This window comes from Pituophis catenifer, unplaced genomic scaffold, assembly GCF_029215685.1.
Source record: "Pituophis catenifer annectens isolate HBS135680 unplaced genomic scaffold, rPitCat1.0.hap2 SCAF_13, whole genome shotgun sequence".
Classification (NCBI taxonomy): Eukaryota; Metazoa; Chordata; class Lepidosauria; order Squamata; family Colubridae; genus Pituophis; species Pituophis catenifer.
In genome coordinates, this window is record NW_027256893.1 from 1,186,937 (window position 1) to 1,209,249 (window position 22,313).

Consider the following 22,313-nt stretch of genomic DNA (forward strand, 5'->3'; position numbering starts at 1 on the left):
TTCAAACCCTTTATTGTTTGATTTTTCTTAATTTGTATTAACAATATTTCCAAAGATAATATAAATAATAGAGGTGGCAGGGGGCATCCCTGTCTTATCCCTTTAGTTATATTCATCTTCTCTGTCATTTCTCCATTCATTATTATTCTGGCCAATTGTTTCGAATAAACAGTTAAATCTGTAAATTTCTCCCCAAATTTCATAATTTTTAATTGGTTAATAAGAAAGTTCCAGTTCAGATTGTAATACGCCTTCTGAGCATCTACAAACATTAATGCCAGCTGCTTATCTGGGTGGGCCTCATAATATTCTAATGTATCCATGATTATCCTTATATTATTTTTTATATATCTGTTTGGCAAAAATCCATTCTGATCTGAATTAATAATTTCCTTTAAAAAATTTTTGGCCCTTTCAGCTATTATTGTTATAAAAATTTTATAATCCACATTAAGCAGCGAGATTGGCCAGTAGTTCTTGATTTGTTGTTTTTTTTTAATTAAAAAGTTTTATCAAATATTACAACAATTTTTTCCCCGTCCCTCCTCCCCCCCTTCCCTCCTCCACCCACCACCCATTCCCCATCCCCTCTCTCCCTCCAATCCCCCTCCCCCCACCCCGGACTTCCCAGAGTAAATACAGGGTGTAACATTTAACAAACATAAACTAAAATATGCTAACTTTCTGTAGGCTCTTAATTCCCTCTTGCTCTTTAACTCCCCTTTCAACTAACAAAACATAATTCAAAAATGATTTGATTGATTTCAAATCATTGATTTCGTTGATTTCATTTATAAGCTATTTGAAGCTTTTTAGTCCGATATTTGTTTTGAATATAGTCAATCCATCTTCTCCATTCCGATGTATATCTTTCATTTGAATGGTCCTTCAAATATGCTGAAATTTTGGCGATCTCTGCTAAATTCACTACTTTTAATGTCCATTCTTCAATAGTAGGCAAGTCTTCCTTCTTCCAATACTGCGCCACCAAAAGTCTGGCTGCTGTTATTAAATTTAAAATCAACTTAGTCTCTATAACAGTACAATCTGTAATTATACTTAACAAAAAGAACTGTGGAGTAAATTTTATCTTCTTTTTAAGAATATTTTGAATAATCCACCATATTTTTATCCAAAATGCCTTAATTTTTTTACATGTCCACCATATATGATAATACGTGGCATCATCACATTCACATCTTCAACACTTGGGTTGCACACTTGGATACATACAGGCTAGCTTTTTAAAACATTTTATAAAAATTCTCTCTTAAGTTTTGGGCTTGCGTAAGCTTCACATTTCTAATCCATATTTTTTCCCACGTTTCCATCATTATTGGTCTTTTGTGCCCACTTTATCATACAGTCCTTAACTAACTCCATTTCCGAATCTATTTCTACCAATGCATTATACAACCTTTTTATATGCATTTGACTTTGATCTCTAATCTGTTTTACCAAGTTCTCCTCATTTTGCAAAAAACCAATTTTCTGATCTTCTCTCCATCTAGCTTGCAACTGTACATATTGAAACCATGTTTGAATTATCCTTTCTTCTCTTAGTTGATTCAAAGATTTTAGTTTTAGTATACCTCTTTCCTTGTTAAGAAGCTCTTTGTATTTAATCACATCTTGTTTTTGCTCTACACTTATATTCTCTATCGCATGTCTGGGTATTGCCCACATTGGTAACTTCTCATTTACTTTATACTTATACTTTTTCCAGACACACAATAAAGCATTACTTAATATGTGACTTTTAAAAGTCTTATCCACTTTCTTTTTTTTTTCTTTTTTTTTAATTAAACTTTATTGTTAAAAAAGAAAAAACGTTTAAAAACATACACGTTTCTCTCAATTGAGAAACAAATTTACATATACAGTACATAAACTTCACCTATTGACTAATTTCCATTATTCTATATAAATATATTATATGTATTATATGTACATATATACAAACATACAATAAAATATTCCATGCTGTTTTTTGTTATATTAATTTCTTCTAAATTTCATCTCTACCCATTTCCTTTCCTCTGGTTTATCCATTGGTACCATCTATTCCATGTTTCATAATATTTAGAGTCCTCCTTATCCTGTAACTCTAAAGTTAGTCTGTCCATCTCTGCGCATGTATATATTTTTTGTATTAATTCCTGGTCCATTGGCAGTTGATCGCTTTTCCAAAATTGTGCTAGCGTTAATCTTGCCGCCGTAATTATATGAAGTATTAGGTATTTTATGTCATTTCGGATGTTCTTTTTGATCATGCCCAATAAAAAAATCTCAGGTTCTAAATCAATTTCACAATCTGTAATTTCTCTTATCCATATTCTTACCTTGTTCCAGTATTTCTTAATGATCGGGCACAGCCACCAAGCATGGTAAAAAGTTCCCTGTGTTTTTCTGCACTTCCAACAGGCCGGATCTACATTTGGGTACATTTTCGCTAGTCTCGCAGGGGCCAGATGCCATCGATACCACATCTTATAATGATTTTCTTTGTAGGCTACCGATTTTGTCATGCTGTAGTTAGTCTCCCACACTCTTTCCCATTCTTCTAGCTGTATGCTATGCCCAATGTTTCTCGCCCACGCTATCATCTGCCCTTTCACTAATTCTTCTGCCAAATCATATTCAAGTAAGTATTTGTAGATTTTCGAAATTAATTTCCCTTCTTTAGATTCTAATAATTTATCCAATCTATTTTGTTTCAAATCTATTCCCCCCTCCTCCTGATATTTCCTGTATCTTATTTTTATTTGTGAATAGGGCCTCCAGTCTATTACTATTCCTTGTTCTTTTAATTCATCCCTAGTTTTTAATTTACCCTGTGTATCTAATATTTCTCTGTATCGTAAAATTTTTTGTTTTGATAATATATTGGGGTGGGTGATTGCTTCTATTGTCGACAACCAACCAGGGATTTTCATATAATGTTTACATTGAATTTGTTGCCATGTACTAATTAGAGATTTCCTAATGGTATGATTGTTAAAATGTTTGTATGACTTGTTTCCGGAGTTCCAAATAAAGGCATGCCATCCCTTCATTAGGTCATGTCCTTCCAGATTTAACAGTCTTTGGTTCTCCAGAGTTATCCATTCCTTGATCCATAGTAAACTGGCAGCTTTGTAATATTTTTGCCACGCCGGGAAACCGAAACCACCTCTAATTTTATCATCTAGTAATATGTTTAATTTTATTCTCGATTTTTTCCCCTCCCACACAAATTTTGTAGTTATTTTATCCAAATTGTCAAAAAATTTCTTATCCAATTTTATTGGAATCGTTTGGAATAAATAAAGGAGCCTCGGTAGTATGTTTGATTTCACCACTGCTATCCTCCCCAGAAGAGACAACCTTAGTTTCCCCCCATTTATCTAAGTCTTCTTTAATTTTCTGAACCAAAGGTTCATAATTGTCCTGTTTTATTGTTGCTGTTCTAGCCGCCAGATGAATCCCTAAATACTTAACTTTCTTAACTGCCTGTAATTGTGACTCATTTACTAATTGCTCTACCTGCTTTGTTGTCATATTTTTTGTTATCATATTTGTTTTTTCTTTGTTGATTTTTAGGCCTGCTACTCTTCCAAATTTTTCAATTTCTTTTATTAATTTGGGGGTTGTTTCTATTGGGTCTTCTATAAAAAAGACAAGGTCGTCCGCAAAGGCTTGGACCTTGTACTCCTCTCTCTTGATCTTTAGTCCTTATATCTCTTTGTTCGCCCTAATTCTAATTAATAAACTTTCTAGCGTTAAAATGAAAAGCAAAGGGGACAGCGGACATCCCTGCCTTACTCCACTCCCTTACTTATTCCAAAAAATCCCGTTGGATCCCCATTTACCAATATACATGCTTTTTGGTCCTGGTATATCGATGATATCATTTTTGTAAATTTATCGCCGAAATTCATACTTTTAATTCGTTCTTTCATAAATTGCCAGTTTACTTGGTCAAACGCTTTTTGTGCATCCAGAAAGATCAGGGCCACCTGTCTTTCTGAATGCACTTCGTAATACTCTAAAACATCCATTACCATCCTTAAATTGTTTTTTATTTGTCTTGTGGGCAAGAAACCGTTTTGGTCCTGATGTATTTTATTATGTAATATTTTTTTCATTCTATTAGCAATTATATTCATTAAAATCTTATAATCGGTATTCAACAAAGAAATCGGTCTGTAATTTTTTATTAATGTGGCATCTGCCCCTTCTTTTGGTATTAGGGAGATATACGCTTCCTTCCATGTGTTTGGTAATTTTGCCTCCGACAGGGCTTCGTTATATACTTCTAATAATATTCCGTTTAATAGTTCTCCAAATGTTTTGTAAAACTCTATTGGTAAACCATCAGTCCCTGGAGTTTTATTATTTTTCTGCCTCTTCAATGCTTCTTTTAATTCACTCATCGTAATCTCCCTATTTAGTAATTCTTTTTCCTCCTCTGTTAGTATTTGTACCCCCTCTCCTTTTAAGTACTGTTCAATTTACTATGTTCTTCTCATAAAGCTTTTGGTAATATTGAAGTATTATTTCCTTTTTCTTCTCTATGCTTTGTTGAATCCTCCCCTCATCATCTTGTAGTTTCTGAATTGATCTTTTTTCTCTTTCCTTCCTTAGCCTATACGCCAACCAGCTCCCTGGTTTATTTGCGTGCTCAAAATGATTCTGCCTTATATATTTCAAATTCAATGCGTATTTCCCTTGATCTAATATATTGAGCTTATGTTTTGCCGCTATCCACTTCACCCTTATTTCTTCATCCCCTGGTTTCCCTTGCAATTTATGTTCCCAATTTTGAATCTCCTCTCGTATTTTATTATATTCTTTTTCTCTCTCCTTTCTCCTTTTTACATTATACGCTATTGTAAGGCCTCTTACATACGCCTTGGTAGTGTCCCATAAATTTTGTAGGGAGGTGTGTTGTTTTGTATTTTCCTTATAGAACAATTCTAGTTCTTTTTCCATATACTTCTTATATTCTTTCTCTTTCATTACCTGTAAATTCATTGTCCATCTGTTTTTCTTTCTCTGGTGCCCCTTCCACGTCATCATTAATAGATTATGATCGGCCCAATCATTTGATAAAATTTCTACGGTTTCTATCTCTCTCATTAACATACCAGATACCCATGCCATGTCTAACCTGGACCAAGACTTGTGTGGATTCGAGTAATATGTAAAGTTTTTAGTTTCAGGATTATAAAACCTCCAGCTATCTATCATATTTAACTCTTCGACCATTTCTGAAAAAGTTCTGGGTAATATGTTTTTCTTATTTTTATTTTGCTGGTCGCATTTATAATCTTTTCTTACATCCGAAATGGCATTAAAATCTCCAATTAGACATATATTTTCCATTTTTTGCTCTATAATTTTCTCATGCACTTTTTTGTAGAATTCTAATTGTTTACTATTTGGTGCATATATCACAACCAATAATATATTTTTGAAGTCAAATTTTAACTCTATCATCACAATTCTACCTTCAGTGTCTGTATATCTTATATTACTATCTATCCCTTCCTTGATACTACTACTCCTTCCTTGATACTACTACTCCACTACTCCTCTTTTTTTCTCCTCTGCCAGCGACGAATATGTTATTCCTAATTTCTTATATTGTACGTAATTTATATCTTGTTTTCTTATGTGTACCTCCTGAAGACATACTATATCAGATTTTTGCTTCAGAATCTTTTTGAAAATTTGGTGTCGTTTAGATGGTGAGTTGAGACCGTTTACATTTACTGATAGAATTCTTAGAGTTTTTTCCATGTCTTACTGACTTTTCTGTTGTTTCTTCTTTGTTTCTTCTAGCTCCTTTTTTTTGCCTCTTGTTTGTACTCCTCCTTCCTCCTGGGTCTCTCCTTCTTCCTCTTTTCCTCCCTGTGGTGGAGTTCTTTCACGTTCCTGTCTGTTTTCCTTTAATATTTCTTCCTCCCTCCTCTTTGCTGCCATTTGTTGTCTCACTGGCCATCATTTGATCGTATAGTTCCCTTGCTTTACTCTGCGAATCCACCTTTATTTTCCTTCCCTGCCACATTACCAATATTCCCTCAGGTGTCGTCCATCTGAAAGGTATATATCTCCTGTTTAGCAACGTGGCCAGGAACCAATACTCTTTTCGCAAGTCTCTTATTCTTTTGGGAATTTGTTTCAGAGTTATTATTTCTTTGTTCTTGTAAAGCATAGGTTCGTCCTTTGTTATTTTATAAACGATATCTCTCACTTTTCTTCTCACGAATCTTATATGTACCTCCCGCGGAAGTTTATGTTGTCGGGCGTAATTTGTGTGTACCCGGTACACTTCATCTAATTCATTTATTATTTCTTCCCTTTCTCTTTGGAGAGCCTCAGATATCATCTCCGCCATTATCATTGTCAGGTCTTCTTCTCTTTCTTCAGCTACGTTTTGAAAACGCAGCTTTCCAGTTGGGCTACTGTATTCTCGAGCTCTTTGTTTAATCCCATCATTTTTGTGTCCAATGTGTCCAATGCTTCCAACTTTTCTTCTGTCAGTTCAGTTTTTTGTTCTATTTCTTTTATCTTTTGATCATTTCTTTGAATAATTTCTTGGATCAGATCCATTTTTTCATCAATCTTTTGAATGTCATTCTTAACTTCCAGCCCTGTGGAATGAACTGCCCCCGGAAATACGTAAGATCTCCGACCTCCGGGTGTTCCGCTGCGCACTGAAGACCCTGTTGTTCCGCCAGGCAGGGCTGTCAGTATAATAATTTTAAATTGGGGTATTTTAATTTTTAGGGTTTTAAATCGGCCAAATCTATTTAATTATTTTAATTTTTAATTATTGTTGTGTCTTGTGTTTTTAAATTGGCTGTACGCCGCCCTGAGTCCTTCGGGAGAAGGGCGGTATAGAAATAAAATTATTATTATTATTATTATTATTATTATTATTATTATTATTATTATTATTATTATTATTATTATCTTCCTTCTTTACCTCATCCATATCTTTTCTAGATTGTTCATGGTTTCTGGTCATGCATTCTTGCATTTTAACCATTGTTTCTTGGATTGACATTAAAGTAGCTTGCATTGTTGGCAAACTGGGTGTATTGGGTTGTTTCTCTGATGCGAACATTCCCTCCAGGGTTTTCTGTGATACTGGTGAGGCCGATGGTCCAGCTAAAATTGATGTCGTTTTCTTTGCAGTCTTCAACATTGTCGTAGTAGTACTTGTCATCTCTTTCAGAATTCTATATTGTTCCACCAGTATTTTATCAACTTTCTCCCAAATCACCATCCAACTTTTTTCTAATTTCTTTCTTTCTTTCCCTTTCCCTTTCCTTTTTGTTTATAAAGATTCAATTCAGTAATCTCTCATTTACTTTATCTAGTTTCTTTAAACACAATTCCTTTAACTGATTAATTATCTCTTATAAAATACTTTGTAAAAATGCAATAAAAATATAAATTGGGGTATAATATAGATACTACAATATATTAATATAAATTAATCTAAGTAGCTAATATAAATAAATATAAATATAGATATATATAAATAGATAATCACAGGCTTATTCAATTAATCAATTCTTAATACTTAATGTTTATTCAATAGGTAATAATTAATAATTAATACTTAAATTACATAAAATCACGAATGTTTTTTTTTAAATATATATGTATATGTTCTGTTACAAATCAATTACTTCCCACTACTTATTTCTGTAGCACTACAATTATTATAAATCCTAGTTTATGATAAATATCAATAACAATAATAATAGCAATTATCTATGTATGAAAAGAAAAAAGAGGATTATATAGGAGTAATATATTTCAATCTTCTCTAGCTTTTATAAGTTTTTTTCGTCGTAATTTCAACAAAAGAGAGGTGCAACTCGTTTCTTTTTTACGTTAGGATCTTTCCCTGTTTCAATATGGCGATCTCCAATCTGCACAGTCACAGTCCGCAGTTTGTTCTTTGCCAAACTACCTCTCTCCTTCCGTTAGAGCAGCCAAAAAAAAGGGAGGATACAAAGAGTATTCGTTTTCTTTAAATCTTTGAATCTCTGCACCTTAAATCCACCTCTCCTCACCTTCTTCTTCGCTATTTAAAGTCTTTCTCCACTTGTCTATGTCTCGTCCTCTCCCTTTCTGCTCACCTCCTCGGTTGCCGCCCCTTTACGCTCTGAGATCTTCTCTTTCCGTGCTGCTCCTCCGGAAATTATTTCCTCCTCGATTTTGCGCCAAAATATTCCAAAATACTCCACGGTAACAATCCTCGCTTGCTCACCCTCGGCAGTCTTGCACTGTACACACTCCTCCGCTCCCCGATGGTCTCAATCGGCTTGTCGGGCCTCCAGGCCAGCTGCGCTCACCATGCTAGCTGGCTTCTTCCCGAGCCTAGATTGAGGGATCTTCTCGGTATGGCGGGAGATCGCACCTCTCCTCGCCTCCCCCGAAGCTTCCCCTCTCTATTCCCGATCTCTCCAAGATCGGACTTCGCCAAGAAAGGCACCAAAAGCTCAGAAAACCGGCAACAGAAAGAGAGCGCTTCTCTCCTGCGCCGCCACAGCCCTACGTCACCGCCGGAAGTCGTCTTATCCACTTTCTTATCATATAGTAAATAAGCATGCCACCTGTAAACCAAATCATATCCCTCAATATTCAATATTCTTTCTTCTGTTGCATTCATCCAATCACTCATTGCTGATAGGGCAGCTGCCTCATAATATAATCTTAAATTGGGCATTTTGAGACCTCCTCTTTCACGTATATCCTGCATTATTTTTTGTTTTATTCTCGGTCTCTTCCCTGCCCAGACAAAATTATTAATACCCTTCTGCCATATCTTCAAATTTTCATCTTTTTTAAGTATTGGTATCATTTGAAAAAGAAACAAAAACTTAGGCAAAACATTCATTTTTACTGCTGCTATTCTTCCTAATAAGGATAATTGTAATTTTTTCCAATTTTCCATCTCTCTCTGTATTTTTTGCCACAACCGATCATAGTTATGCGTGAATAATTTCACATTTGATGTCATAATATAAAACCCCAAATACTTAACTTTTTTTACTATTTCAAATCCTGTTAATCTTTCTAATTCATCTTTTTGATTTGTAGTCATGTTTTTAGTTATTATCTTTGTTTTCCCTGCATTTATTTTAAATCCAGATACTTGCCCATATTGCTTAATTATATCCATTAAACCTACAACCGACTGTAATGGTTGGGTTAAAGTAACAACCAAATCATCTGCGAATGCTCGTACTCTGTAATCATACTGCCTAATTTTAATTCCATTTATTTTGTCCGACCCACATATCTTACTTAACAAAAATTCCAAAGTCAAGATGAACAATAATGGAGACAAGGGACATCCTTGTCTTGTTCCTTTTTCTATATTAAAAGTATCTGTTAAACTAGCATTAATTATTATTTGCGCTGTTTGTTTCTGATATATTGCCTTAATAGAGCCTTGGTAGTACAGTGGTCTAAGGCACCCTGTTATTAAGCTGGTTATTAAGACCAGCTGCCTGCAATTACTGCAGGTTCGAATCTCGCCAAGGCTCAAGGTTCCATCCTTTCTAAGGTAGGTAAATTGAGGACCCAGTTGTGGGGGCAATAAGCTGACTTTGTATAAAATATACAAAAGGATGAAGGCTATTGCTGAGCACATTGTAAGCCGCCCTGAGTCTCTGGAGAAGGGCGGCATATAAATCAAATTAAAAAAAAAAATAGATTGTGTAAAATATTCTCCAAACTGCATCTTTTCTATTATTTTCAATAAGAAATGCCAATTCAATCGATCAAATGCTTTCTCCGCATTAAGAAATATTAGCACCGCAGGGATTTGGTTGTTCTTCCCCAAATACTCTTAATAGGTTAACCACTTGCCTTACATTACTCTTCATTTGTCTACCATTTATAAAACCAGTTTGATCATTATGAATCATTTGTTGCATGACTGTCATTAACCTATTTGCTAATATTTTAGCAAAAATCTTGTAATCTGTATTTAAGAGTGATATGGGCCTATAATTTTTTGGCTGAGTGTGGTCTTGCTCCTCCTTTGGAATCAGAGAAATAAAAGCTGTCCTCCAGGATGAGGGTACATCTCCTCCAGATTGTATGTTGGTAAATAACTCTTTGAGTGGTCCCACCATTTCTAACTGCAAGTGTTTATAATAAGCAGCTGTCAAACCATCCGTCCCAGGGGCTTTACCCACTTTCAACTGCTTAATTGCAAGCATGATCTCTTCGGAAGTTATTGGTTGATTTAAACCCTCCCTTTGCTCTCTTGTAATTATAGGAATATTCTCTTTAAGTATCTATCTACATCTATACTTTGAATTTTATCACTAGCATACAACCTCGTATAAAATTCTAAAAATGCTTTTTTAATCATGTTTTGCTGATAAACCTCTTTACCTTTATATTCTATTTTCTCTATGGTCCGTGACTTTTGTTTTTTCCTTAACAGATATGCTAACCATCTCCCTGGTTTATTAGCATTGCAAAAAGTATTATGTTTAGCATATTGCAAATTAGTTGCGACCTGATCTGCCATTAGCATATTAAATTGCCCTCGCAGTAAATTAATTGCCTCTTTTATTTTCTTGTCTGCTGGGTTCAATATCAAAGCTTGTTCTTTTTTTTTAATTTCCTCTTCTAATTCCTTCCTTTTTTTTTCCTGTTTACATCTATGTTTATTATTCAAATATATCAAAATACCTCTCATATATGCTTTACTTGCATCCCAAACCATTTCCATAGATGTACCCTTATGCATATTTATAATAAAAAATTCTTTCATAATTTTTTTACATTCTTTTACATTTTCCTCATATCTAAACAGATTTTCATTTAACCTCCAAGACCTCTTAAATCCCATTCCATACTCTAATTCAATCCAAACTGGACTATGATCCGTTAAAACTCTTGGGCAGATCTTCATCTTCTTCACCCTAGAAAAAAGATCATTAGTAAAAAAATATGGAATGCTTCACGAATTTGCATGTCATCCTTGCGCAGGGGCCATGCTAATCTTCTCTGTATCATTCCAATTTTAGTATATGTGCTGCCGAAGCAAGCAGTTCTTGATTTGTTGTGTGTTTGTGCCGTCCTTTGGGATAAGTGATATTAGTGCCTTCCTCCATGTCTGTGGTAGTTTAGATTGTTCCAGTGCTTCGTTATATAAATTCAACAGTAATACTTCCAGTGGGCCCTGTATTTCCTTATAGACCTTGGAGGGGATGCCATCAGGTCCCGATGTTTTATTATTTTTTTGTTTCTGGATAGCATCCTTCATTTCCAACATAGTAATTCTGTTATTTAACATTTCCTTCTTTTCCTCTGGTACCATTGGAAGGTCTCTATCTTTCAAATATTTCTTTATATCCTCTTCCTCTACCTTCTCCTGGCTATAGAGTGTTTCAAAATAATTATGGGCTATTCTCTTTTTTTCCTCTAACCGGTGTTGGATGTTCGCCTCTTCGTCCTGTAGTTGTGTTATTAATCTCTTTTCCTTATCCTTTTTTAATTTGTAGGCCAACCATCTCCCCAACTTATTAGCATGTTCAAAGTGTATTTGCTTCGCTGTTTGAAGCTTTTGGCCCATTTCCTCCTGGGAGAGCAAATGTATTTTATGTTTGGTCAAATCCCTTTCCTCTCTGGTTCTCTTATCCGGGGATGTCTGCATTTTACATTCTAATTCTTCCAATTTCTCTTGTAGATCCAATTATTGTTTCTTTTTTTCTCTATTTCTCCTTATCCCGTATGCAATCGTTAGTCCTCTGACATAAGCCTTGGTTGTATCCCAAAGGTTCTGTAAGGTCGTTTCCTCATTTAGATTCTCCTTCAAGAAGAAATCCAGTTCTTTTCCCATCCATTCTATATACTTTTTTTCTTTTATTCATGGTCCATCTTCCTCTTAATTTAATCTTAATCTTCCTTTCCATTTTAGTATCAATGGGCCAATATTTTAGTTGCTATTTCTACTTCATCTATATTTTTAATTAATTCCAAAACTGTCCAAATCATATCTATTCTGGACCATGAATCATGTGGATTAGAATAAAAAGTATATTGTATATTGTTTTTTTTTTTTTGTGGATTTCGTTCTCTCCAGATATCTTTTAGATTCAGCTCTTGCACCATATCAAAAAAAAAGTAGACGGCAGTACCTTCCTCTGTTTTTTATTTTTCTTTCCCAATTTATAATCTAGTTTTGGATCTATGACCGAATTAAAATCCCCCAATAAGCAAATATTTTCACTCTCCAATTCCGCTATCTTTTTATGTAATTTGTAGTAAAATTTCCTTTGTCTAGTTTTTTCCCCTTATTGTTATCTCAATTAATAAAATTCTACCTTCATCATCTGCATAAATTTGTTTCGGCTGTAGCCAGTCTTTAATATATATAACTACTCCTCTCTTTTTTTGTGATGCAGGAGCTGAGTAAAGGTTTCCTAATTTAGGGGCTTCCAATAGATGTCCTTGTTGTCTTTTGATGTGGGTTTCTTGTAGGCGTGTGATATCTGTGTTGTGCTTTTGTAATTTAGCTAGAATTTGTCTCCTTTTGGCTGGAGAACTTAGACCATTGATGTTAATAGAAATCATTTTAATTTCTTTGTCCATTTACCTTCTACTGATGATCCTAATTTCTTTTCCTTAAGTTCGGTTCTTTTTGTGTCCTTGACCTTGTCCCTATTCTGTCCTGCTGTTCTTTTTCAGTCCTCTCCTTTAACTCCGTTTCTGACTCCTTTCCTTCTTCCTGACTCTTAACTTCTATCTCCTCCCCACTTTCCCTCTCTTCATCTGTTATTATACACTGTTCATAAAACTCCTGGGCCTTGTCTATTCTATCCAATCTAATTTTTCTTGCCAGGTCACTAGCAAGCCCTCCGGGATAAGCCACCAAGATATAATCTTTTTTTTTTTTTTTTGGCAAAAAGTTTTTTTTTTTGGTTTTTTTTTCAAACACACAAATTACATCTTTTCGGAACAGAGCTTTGATCTGGTCATAAATTTGTTCAATTTTTTGTCATCTTTAACAAAATTTTATATATTCTATTTTGCCATAACACTTATTTCTTAATCTTAAATTACATATTTCAACTAATACCATCTTAGAAAAAGTTTACTCATATTTACTTAATCAATATAATTACCCTTCTATTAACCCATCTTAAATATTAATTCAATTAATACCTCATAATACATTTCACAATTCTTACCCTAAATCCTCACTATTAACAATACAGTTCAAACATGTTTATATTTCAAAATTATTTCCATTTCTAAAACTTCCTTACATTTATTTATTACTTCAGGTAATGCTCATTAAATCTTTATTCCATTATTACTTTATCAAATTTAAATCTTATCTCTAATCTTAAAAATATAGCAATTTAACATTTAAACATAGTTCTTAATTCAAATAATGCTATTTAATACAATTTCCCAATTATTTCCCTAAATTCTATCTATTTAACCATACCATTTATATAAACACCAATTAAGTAATTTTTGTTTGTAAATCATAAGCATATATTGTTTCAATTTTCTTTTCTTTTTTGCTTAAATGAAAAATGTTCAAATTATTACAATTGTTATACATATTTAAACAATATCCCAATTATTATAGCTGTCAATTTTCTCAAATGATACCATCCAACTTCTTAATAAAAATTGATAAATTATATCCATTGATATATTTTTTTACATAATCTAATTCAACCTTTTCTTTTATCATTCCACTGTTAATCCCAGTGTAATCATCTTTATTTTTTTCCGTTAGTCCTAGTGTGATCGTCTTTATTTTTTTCACTATTAATCCCAGTGTAATCTCTATAACTATTTAAACAGTATCCCAATTATTATAGCTATCAATTTCCTCAAATAATATCATCCAACATCTTCATAAAAATTGCTTCATCATATCCATTAATATATTTTCTTTTAACATAGTCTATTTCTCATATTTTTACTTCGAATTTATATACCGCCCTTCTTCCTGGGAACTAGGGCGGTGTACAGCCAGATAAAAACACATAATATAAACATTAAGAACAAATTAAAAGGAAATATCTCAATTTGGCCAAAAATTTAAGAAATATACAAATTTAAAATCATTTAAAAGGCATTGTTAGGCCAGCCCGGCTTGTTGGAAAAGGAAAGTTTTAAGGGAACGGCGGAAGGCACGGAGGTCTTGGATTCTCCTTATCTCTGGGGACAGCTGATTCTAGAGGGTAGGTGCCCCCACAGAGAAGGCCCTCCCCCTGGAGGTCACCAGCCTGCATTGCTTGGCTGATGGCACCCCGAGGAGGCCCTCTCTGTGGGAGCGCACGGGTCGATGGGAGGTCGTCAGTGGCAGAAGGCGGTCTCGGGGATAACTAGGTCCTATGCCATGGAGCGCTTTAAAGGTGGTAACCAATACCTTGAAGCGCACCCGGAAGACCACTGGGAGCCAGTGCAGCTCGCACAGGAACGGTGTTATGCGGGAGCGCCATGCAGCTTCCGTAATTACCCGCGCGGCCGCATTCTGGACCAGTTGGAGCCTCCAGGTGCTCCTCAAGGGGAGCCCCATGTAGAGAGCGTTGCAGTAGTCCAGGCGAGAGGTGACGAGGGCATGAGTGACTGTGCACACGGAATCCCGATCAAGAAAGGGGCGCAACAGCCGTCATATGTTTTAACTTCAATCCATATTTCATATCTAAGTATCTGTAACATATTTCTTCTCACATTTATTAATCTCAATATAGTCTTATAAATCTAAGTCCTGAACTTTTTTATTTTCCTTAATATTTTCCAACCTTTTATTCTTTTATCATTCACTGTTAAGCTGAACGATCGGAGGTCAAGGTTTCCCAGTTGTTAATGTCCATTCCCAGGGCCTTTAGGTCCCTCTTGCAGATATCCTTATATCGCAGCTGTGGTCTCCCTCTGAGGAGCTTTCCCTGCACCAATTCTCCATACAGGAGATCTTTCAGAATCCAACCATCAGCCATTCTCACAACATGCCCAAACCAGCGTAGACATCGCTGTTTCAATAGTGTATACATGCTAGAAATTCCAGCACGTTCCAAGACTGCGCTATTTGGAATTTTGTCCTGCCAGATGATGCCAGGAATTCGTCGGAGACAGCGCATATGAAAGGTGTTCAACTTTCTCTCCTGCCGTGTGTAAAGGGTCCAAGACTCACTGCAGTACAAGAGTGTGCTCAAGACGCAGGCTCTATAGACCTGGATCTTTGTATGTTCCTCAGCTTCTTATTAAGCCATACTCTCTTTGTAAGTCATACTCTCTTAAACCATACTCTCTTCGTACAACCATGTTGTAACTCACTCTTATTCATCTTCAAACTGCTAGCCAACAACTCTATCATAAGACTCAGGAGGTCTTCTTCTTTATTTTCTCGAATCATAAGTAAAACGCGGAGTTGTCCATTTCGAGAAATGTTATTGCCTCCTCAAGTTCTCAATTCTTTGCCATCAATTTCTTTTCTGTCTCCTCCAGTTTTTGTTCTGTCTGTTCAGTTCTTTCGTCCACAATTTTTATCCTCTGATCGTTCTTAACAATTATCTCTTGTATTTCTCCTATTTTATCATCGAATTTTCTTATATCGCCTTTAACTTCATATCGTTTTTCAATTCCTCATGATTCTTTCCAATCGATTCTTGAGCCTTCAGAAGTACCTCCTGAATCATATTCAGAGATGTCTGCATGCTTTGTAGGTTCGTTGAAGTCCCTGCTTTCTCACCTCGCAACATATCTCCTATCAGTTTTTGTCCTGCTGGAGAGGCAGTCATTTGTGTCAGTTTTGCAGTTTTGCAGTTTTGGTTACTGTTGCTGTATTCGACATATCTAATTTCCCAAAAAATTTCTTCCACAAAACCTACACAAATCTTTCTCCTCCTATAGTTTATCTTTTCTATCTACTTTTAGGTATTAAAATTTCCCTCAATTACAGTCCTTTAAAAGTTCAATAGCAATACTTAAATAATTAGATAGTATAATTTAGTGTGATTAATAATAATATATAGTTATAATAAAAAGGATGATTAATAATTAGTTAATTCTATCTTCCAACCTTATCAATATCAGTTTCACTCTAAATTCAATTAACAATACCTAAATAAACAAGAATATATTACTTCAAAATAAAAAAGGGACATATAGGCAAAAAGACAAGGCAAAACAGTAATAATAATCACTCCATATATAAATTATTTTTCCCTATTTGCAACTAGCCTTATCTATTTATATACACTACCTTATAATATACCACTATTTTCAAGAGTCAGTTGAATAACCAATAATGACAATAATAAAAGTAAAAATAATCTAAACATATACCATATTATTTACTTCTAAATAGACAATATATTCAATATACACCTCTGGCTTCTAATCTCACCAGCCTACATTTTCTTAATAGTTCTAAACAAGTCCTCTGCTTTCCTACTTCCTTACATTGTCCAATCCTCTTCCGCTCGCTACTTTCTAACTTCTTCTTCCAAGATGTCTGCTCCTCTTAATATGCATTGTCACTGTTGCTGTCACTCTAATCCACACTCCGAACCTCATTGTTTAAGTTGTTAAGTCCACAGTCCACCTTCTTTCACTTTCAAATCCCGATCAAATTAGTCCCAATCTGTACCGGAATTCAAGTTCCTTCCTTTCTCTTCCTTTCAGCTCCTCCAATCGTCCTCTTTTCTCTCTTCCACTTCTTTTATGCTGTTCTGCTCCACCGCCTGGGGCGGTGTCTCACCTTTTAAGTTCCACCAATTTAGGGGGGTAGCCCAGTAACTCGCTCTGTCCCGTCTCAATTCATTGATGCTTCTAGCTGTTTTTCCACTTCTTGCTTCCTTCTTTATTCAAATGGACCGTCACGCCTCTGGATCTGACCATTACAGGCAGTCTCTTCCACGCTGAAAATTAAGGGGTTCTTCCTTCTGTAACAGGGGATTGTGCACCTCCCTGTTACCCCGAGAATTTCCCCTCTATAGAACCGACCTCTCTAGGGTCAGCTCTTGCCGTTACCGGCTTCCAAACGCAGAAATTCAATCCAAGAAGACAGAGCTCCGTTTCTTGGATCACAACACCATGATGTCACCTGGAAGCTCGACTCACCGGGCAGTACAATTTTTTACATCCCCGAGGTGAAACTATCCCATCCTTAAAGACCCCCCATCCAGAAAACAGCCCCCACCAATGGCATAGCTAGAATTTGACCAAGTGGTTCAGTGTCTGGGTACAAAGGGGAGTCTTGAGTTGCCTGCTTCACTTGCTGGCCACTGCACGGATCTCGCCACCGTTGGGGGGGTCTTCAGATCAGGGCTGTATCTGGATGGAAGCTGGGGCACCCCCAGAGGAAGGCCAGGGGAAGCCAAGGACATTGCCTCAAGAGTGTGTGGGGCCAGCAGGAGCTGTGGCCTTACGAAGACAACCATGCTGCTTGCTCTCCCTTCTCAGGTGCCCCATCGGGACAAACTGCTGTCACCTCCCTCCCTCCTCCTTTTCTTGGTGCGTTTGTTCAATTTGGTGATTTGCTTATTTTGTAGTAATTGCTTGTTTAATGTTAAGTTGATGAGTATCTAATTTAAAAAAGACCTTTATCATGCTTGGAGCTGAAAAATGAGATGGGAATTTAGTCTGGAATGATGAGAGACCAACCAGGCTGTCCCTGGAGGGATTTTCTGCCCAAGTGCTGCAGTCTTCCTCTCCAAGGGGGAGGGCAGCATTTTTGCTTTTCTGCTGCTCCATGCATCCTTCAGCCACTCTTTTCAGGGTCCCCGGAGGTTCTTCCAAGGGAAGAGGGTGAGTGGACACACTTGAGCAGATTCCTGCAGTGCCAACTACAATTTGTAGCTTCATAGTGCTTTACTGCCCTAAGCAGTTTACGGAGTCAGCCTCTTGCCCCAACAATCTGGGTCCTCATTTTACCCACATCGGAAGGATGGAAAGCTGATTCAGCCTTGAGCTGGTGAGACTTGAACTGCCAAATTGCCGGCAATCAGCAGAAGTAGCCTGCAGTATTGCACTCTAACCACTGCACCACCAAGGCTCATGCTTTCTCTCTCTCTCTCTCTCAAGGTTCCGCGCCTTTCTCCTGTTCCTGGGTTACGACGCACACTCGGCGCAGAACATGAGGGTTACCAGCTTCTGCCGGCTCCTGCGGGAATTTGCCCTGGAGTACCACACGTGCCGAGAGCGTGTCCTGCAGCAGCAAAAGAAGCGGGCAGCCTGTCGGGAGAGGAACAAGACACGGGGCAGGATGATTACTGAGGTGAGCCATCCAAAGTTGCTCAAAAAGTTTTTTTGGGCCACCCAAAAAGAGGCGATCCATCTGCGTCCTCTCCCTTCCTCTGGGAGGCCTTACGGTTGCCAAGAACAGAGGAAGGCGGAAGAGCCACCCTGGGGACTGCATCCGTGGGTATCTTCTCTCTTTGCAGATGGAGAAGTTTGCTGCAGCTAGCAAGACTGAAGACGTCTGTGCCCCTCATGCTGTGCTATCAGCCAGTCCAGAGCAGAAGGACGAAGCCAGCCATAAAGACATGACCAGTTTGCTTGTCTCCCCAGCAGAAGGCCCTGGCCATCGCTCTCGCACCAGCAGAGGTAGGAACCACTGGGTTTCCCTGATAATAAGGCCCTGCCTTCTATTTTTTTTGAAGACTGAAATAAGCGCTTGGCCTTATTGCCATGCGCTCAAAAGCCCGATTGGGATTATTATCAGGGGTGTCTTCTTTTGGGGGAAACAGGGGAGCCCTGGGGCAGCTGGTACAGGATTTGGCCTGGGCGTCCTCCTGAGAAGGGCTCCCTTTTCTGGGCTCTCTGGCAGCTGCTAGCAATCCCCATCCCCTGTCCCCCTTTCAGGTCCTTCTGGATGCCTCGGTTTTCCCCTCTCTCTCTCCCTCCGTAGCTCCCAGCATTACTAAAGGCCCTCCTGTATTCACCTGCTGCCCTCCATCTCCTGTTGGGGTCTGATCCAGGCAGCTCTTAAGTCCTGTTAGCTGAATTAGTAAGCGCTCAGTGCTCTGACCCCGGAGTGGCGACAGGTGGTGGGGCCAGGCCTTCCTGCAGAGGTGAACTGGATGGTGTGAAAGGAGACGATGCACAAGACGGCCTGTGGTGGCTTCATCAGAATGCAGAGAAGCCTCCTGGTGCAAAGGGCTACCGGGAGGTCATTCCCACTCCTTACCTGGCTTTCTGCAGAGCAGCAACCCAAGTATGCGCTTGTAGCCTTCTGTGGCCTTTCTTTGGCCAGTGACCTTCTGCAGATCTGTCAAGAGGAACCCACTGACCCCAGGGCATGCCTGTTTCCATCTCTGTTTCCAGATGTTGGGCTCTTATCTAAAGGGAGCCTCTTTCTCACAACAGAATCGGGCCCAGGGAGGATTGCTCGAACCCTTCTCCCAATTGCTTGCTGCAGGTTTCACCTGGGTTATCTTTAGATGATAGCACATCCTGGGAACGTGTCAGCAGGGCAGAGGAAAGAGGCATGCCCAGGGCAGACGAAGCCTCATCTGCTGAAGGATGGGGCCAAAGAGACCCACTTAGGGTTCTGAGAAAGTTTGAAGTTAATTAGGGGGGACTGAAAGGTGCACTGCAGTTATGTGAGCTGGCTCAACCCTCCTCACACACACAGACTCACATTCCACACACACACACCTTCGCAGAAGCATGTCAGCAACTCCCTCCACCCCTCAGGAGTTTTTCCATTTAGGTGCTGGGAAGCAGAGTCCCGCCGGAGGGTCCACCCCCCAGGAGGAAGCTGCTGGCTCTCTCGAGGATGCTTCTGAGGAGATCATGAACCGCCTGGTCAAGTCCGTGACCCAGAGGTCTCCTGCACGCTCAGGCCCGGCCAAAGAGCGCCGGCGATCACGTGGGAACAGGAAGTCCTGTAAGTGTTGCCTGCGCTGTCACTGGTGGAGCCCAGACGTGGCTTCTTTCTTGGAGTGGGCGACTGATGTGGAATAAAGGAGTGGGAGGAGAAGTCTCCCCACCACCACCACTGGCGCCGGGTTCCTCTCAAAGCAGGCCCCGCCTCCTCCAAGGGCCTCTGCATCTCCCTGACACAACCCCCGCTCTTTCCTTCCTTGCAGTGAGGCGGACCCTGAAGAGCGGCCTGAGTGAGGAGCTGGTGCAGGCCCTGGGCCTGGCACAGTCAGCCAGCGTGGCCGTGTGAGGAGCCCCCCAAGGCTGTGCCTGAGCTGGAAGAGGCAGGAGGGGGAACTGGAGAGGCTTTTCCCTTTGGGAGGTTGTCTCCCTTCGCCGAGAGGGGCTGGGGGGGGGTCCTGCTTGGCCCCTTCTGCCTTGAGGAGCAAGCTTTGCTTGGCCAGAGTGTTGGCCTGTGTGCTTGTGTGGCTGCTCCCGCTCAGGGCTGGGGAGTTGAGGCCTCTGTTTCGGGGGGGGGACTGCTGTCCCCCCCACCCCCCGCCCATGTCCTGCAATGGGGAAGGGCAGGCTTAATGGAGAACAGGCCAAAGGAACAGCTCTCCCTGCCCAGCCCCTCTCTGCCGCCGCTGCCTCCATCCAAGGACGAGCCTCCAAGGCCTGCTTGGCCCTTCCTGGAATTCAGTGTTAGAAACGAGAAGTAAAAGCTGTTCTTGCGAATCTGGCCAAGCAGCCGTGTTCCTCTTTTCCTATCTCGTCTGTTACGTTTTCAGTTGCTGTTCATTAAGTGCTTTGAAAACTGAGCTGTGTGGAATTCCTCCCCCCTACCCAGAACAGAAACTGATTGTTGGCTAGCCCCCCCCAACCCCCTCCCCCCCTCCGCCTTCTTCCCCAACAGCATTTCTCTCGCCCTCCCTCCACATCTGAGCTTTGGGGCCCAGCAGCCCCTGAGCAGAGTCCAGAGAAGAAGAGGCAGCAAGAGCTGAAGGGGGCTTTGCCTGCTGCTGGGGGCCCCTTTCTCCGGTGGTCTTTAGGGTACCTCAGGCCAGGCAGAGGAGCCAATGCAGCACAGACTCTGCTCTGCCACAGGTTCTGCCGTGGCCCAAGTCTCCAGAGCCATTGGCATTTTGGAGAGGTTCAGAAAGAGAGATTCTCCACACCACACATACGGCTCCTTGGGTGGAAAGAGGAGTGGAAAGCAGTAAAAAAAAAATAAAAAAGATGGGATGGGAAAGGTAGCTGAAAGGGTTCCCCCTCCCCTCCCTCCCTTTTTACTCCTCTTGTTCTTGGTCTGGGCTGGCTGCCTTTTGTTCTTCAAACTTCTCATGTTCTGTTTCTGAAAACTCTCAATGAAATACCACTTTCTGCCTCTTTCTCCTGACGTGTTCACCCTTCACATGTTGGTTTCGCAACTGGATTCTCATGTGGTTCTCTCTGGGTGACCAAAGCGCCACTATTGTGCTGGGGCTTCCTCCATATTCGGTCTGCATTCGTCCCGCCTTCAGTCTGCAATCTCTTCTGCATGCACACACACACACTTTGAAGGACTCATTCCATCCCCATTCAACAACATCCTTTGCTAGCAAGGGAAGACATTTCATTATAAATTCATTATTTATTTCTTAACTTTCACCTCCCTGTAGTATAATAAAGTGAGCAGAAGGACAGATGGGTACGGAGCCATTTTTGCACCTTCTGGCCAGTGTTCCTCCTGCTGCTCACCGTCTTTGCCAAGATCTCGGGTCTCAACTCCTCCATCTGTCTTCCTGTCTTCAGTAAACGTCCTTCAGGGATATACACATTCATCTTGTTTTTCACCATTTATGTAGAAATTGTTCATTCCTTTCTATTAAATAAAGCTACCTTGGTTGTTAATAATTAGTTGTTAAATCCATATTCCTTGCTGCACCATATAATTTGTCTGATATCATGTGAATTGTTAGTTGACAACAGAGTTTGCATGCAAAAGTACGAAAACACAAACACACACACGTACATACACACACACCAAAAAGGCACCAGGCATTCCAGCTGAAATCCGAACTGTTCATTAAGCATTCATTGGATTCATATGCATGCTTTACTTACACCACAAACCACTATTGCTATATTCAGCAACCAGCCTTCAAATCTTTTCCTGAGAAAGTCCATCTTTCAACATGATCTTCCTTGTATGAGGTGGGAAGAGTTGAAGAAGGTCTGGGAATCTGATGGAACTGATGCAACTTAGTATTAGGGGGCCACGTCTTTTGTCAGAAAGTCCCAAGATTTGATGTACCTGAGTTTCTGCACGCTGTTCTGGGCTTCAGCTTTTCAGGGATGGCTGGTCCCACCCTGTGATGGCTTCTGTGGGTGTGGAGGTGATCCGTTTGTGGCACTCTTGGCTTCCGGACTGGCAAAGTATTCCATAGCCAGTTCTCTATGCTCCTGCC

At 39.2% G+C, this 22,313-nt stretch overlaps 1 protein-coding gene and 1 non-coding gene across 3 annotated transcripts in view; one reads left to right on the forward strand and one right to left on the reverse strand.

Moving 5' to 3' along the window:
* FHOD1 (formin homology 2 domain containing 1) overlaps nucleotides 1-21,784 on the forward strand; it is a 52,276-nt gene extending 30,492 nt beyond the window's left edge. For both annotated transcript variants that reach the window (XM_070953170.1, XM_070953171.1), the window contains 4 exons: nucleotides 18,082-18,274; nucleotides 18,441-18,603; nucleotides 19,712-19,888; nucleotides 20,091-21,784. In XM_070953170.1, the coding sequence (XP_070809271.1) occupies nucleotides 18,082-18,274; nucleotides 18,441-18,603; nucleotides 19,712-19,888; nucleotides 20,091-20,173 (616 nt within the window). In that variant the 3' untranslated portion in view covers nucleotides 20,174-21,784. The remainder of the gene's footprint in view (nucleotides 1-18,081; nucleotides 18,275-18,440; nucleotides 18,604-19,711; nucleotides 19,889-20,090) is intronic.
* On the reverse strand, nucleotides 10,972-11,074 carry LOC139323789 (U6 spliceosomal RNA). Its single transcript, XR_011601017.1, has one exon. It is a non-coding gene; the product is annotated as a U6 spliceosomal RNA (small nuclear RNA).
* Nucleotides 21,785-22,313: the final 529 nt, after the last annotated feature.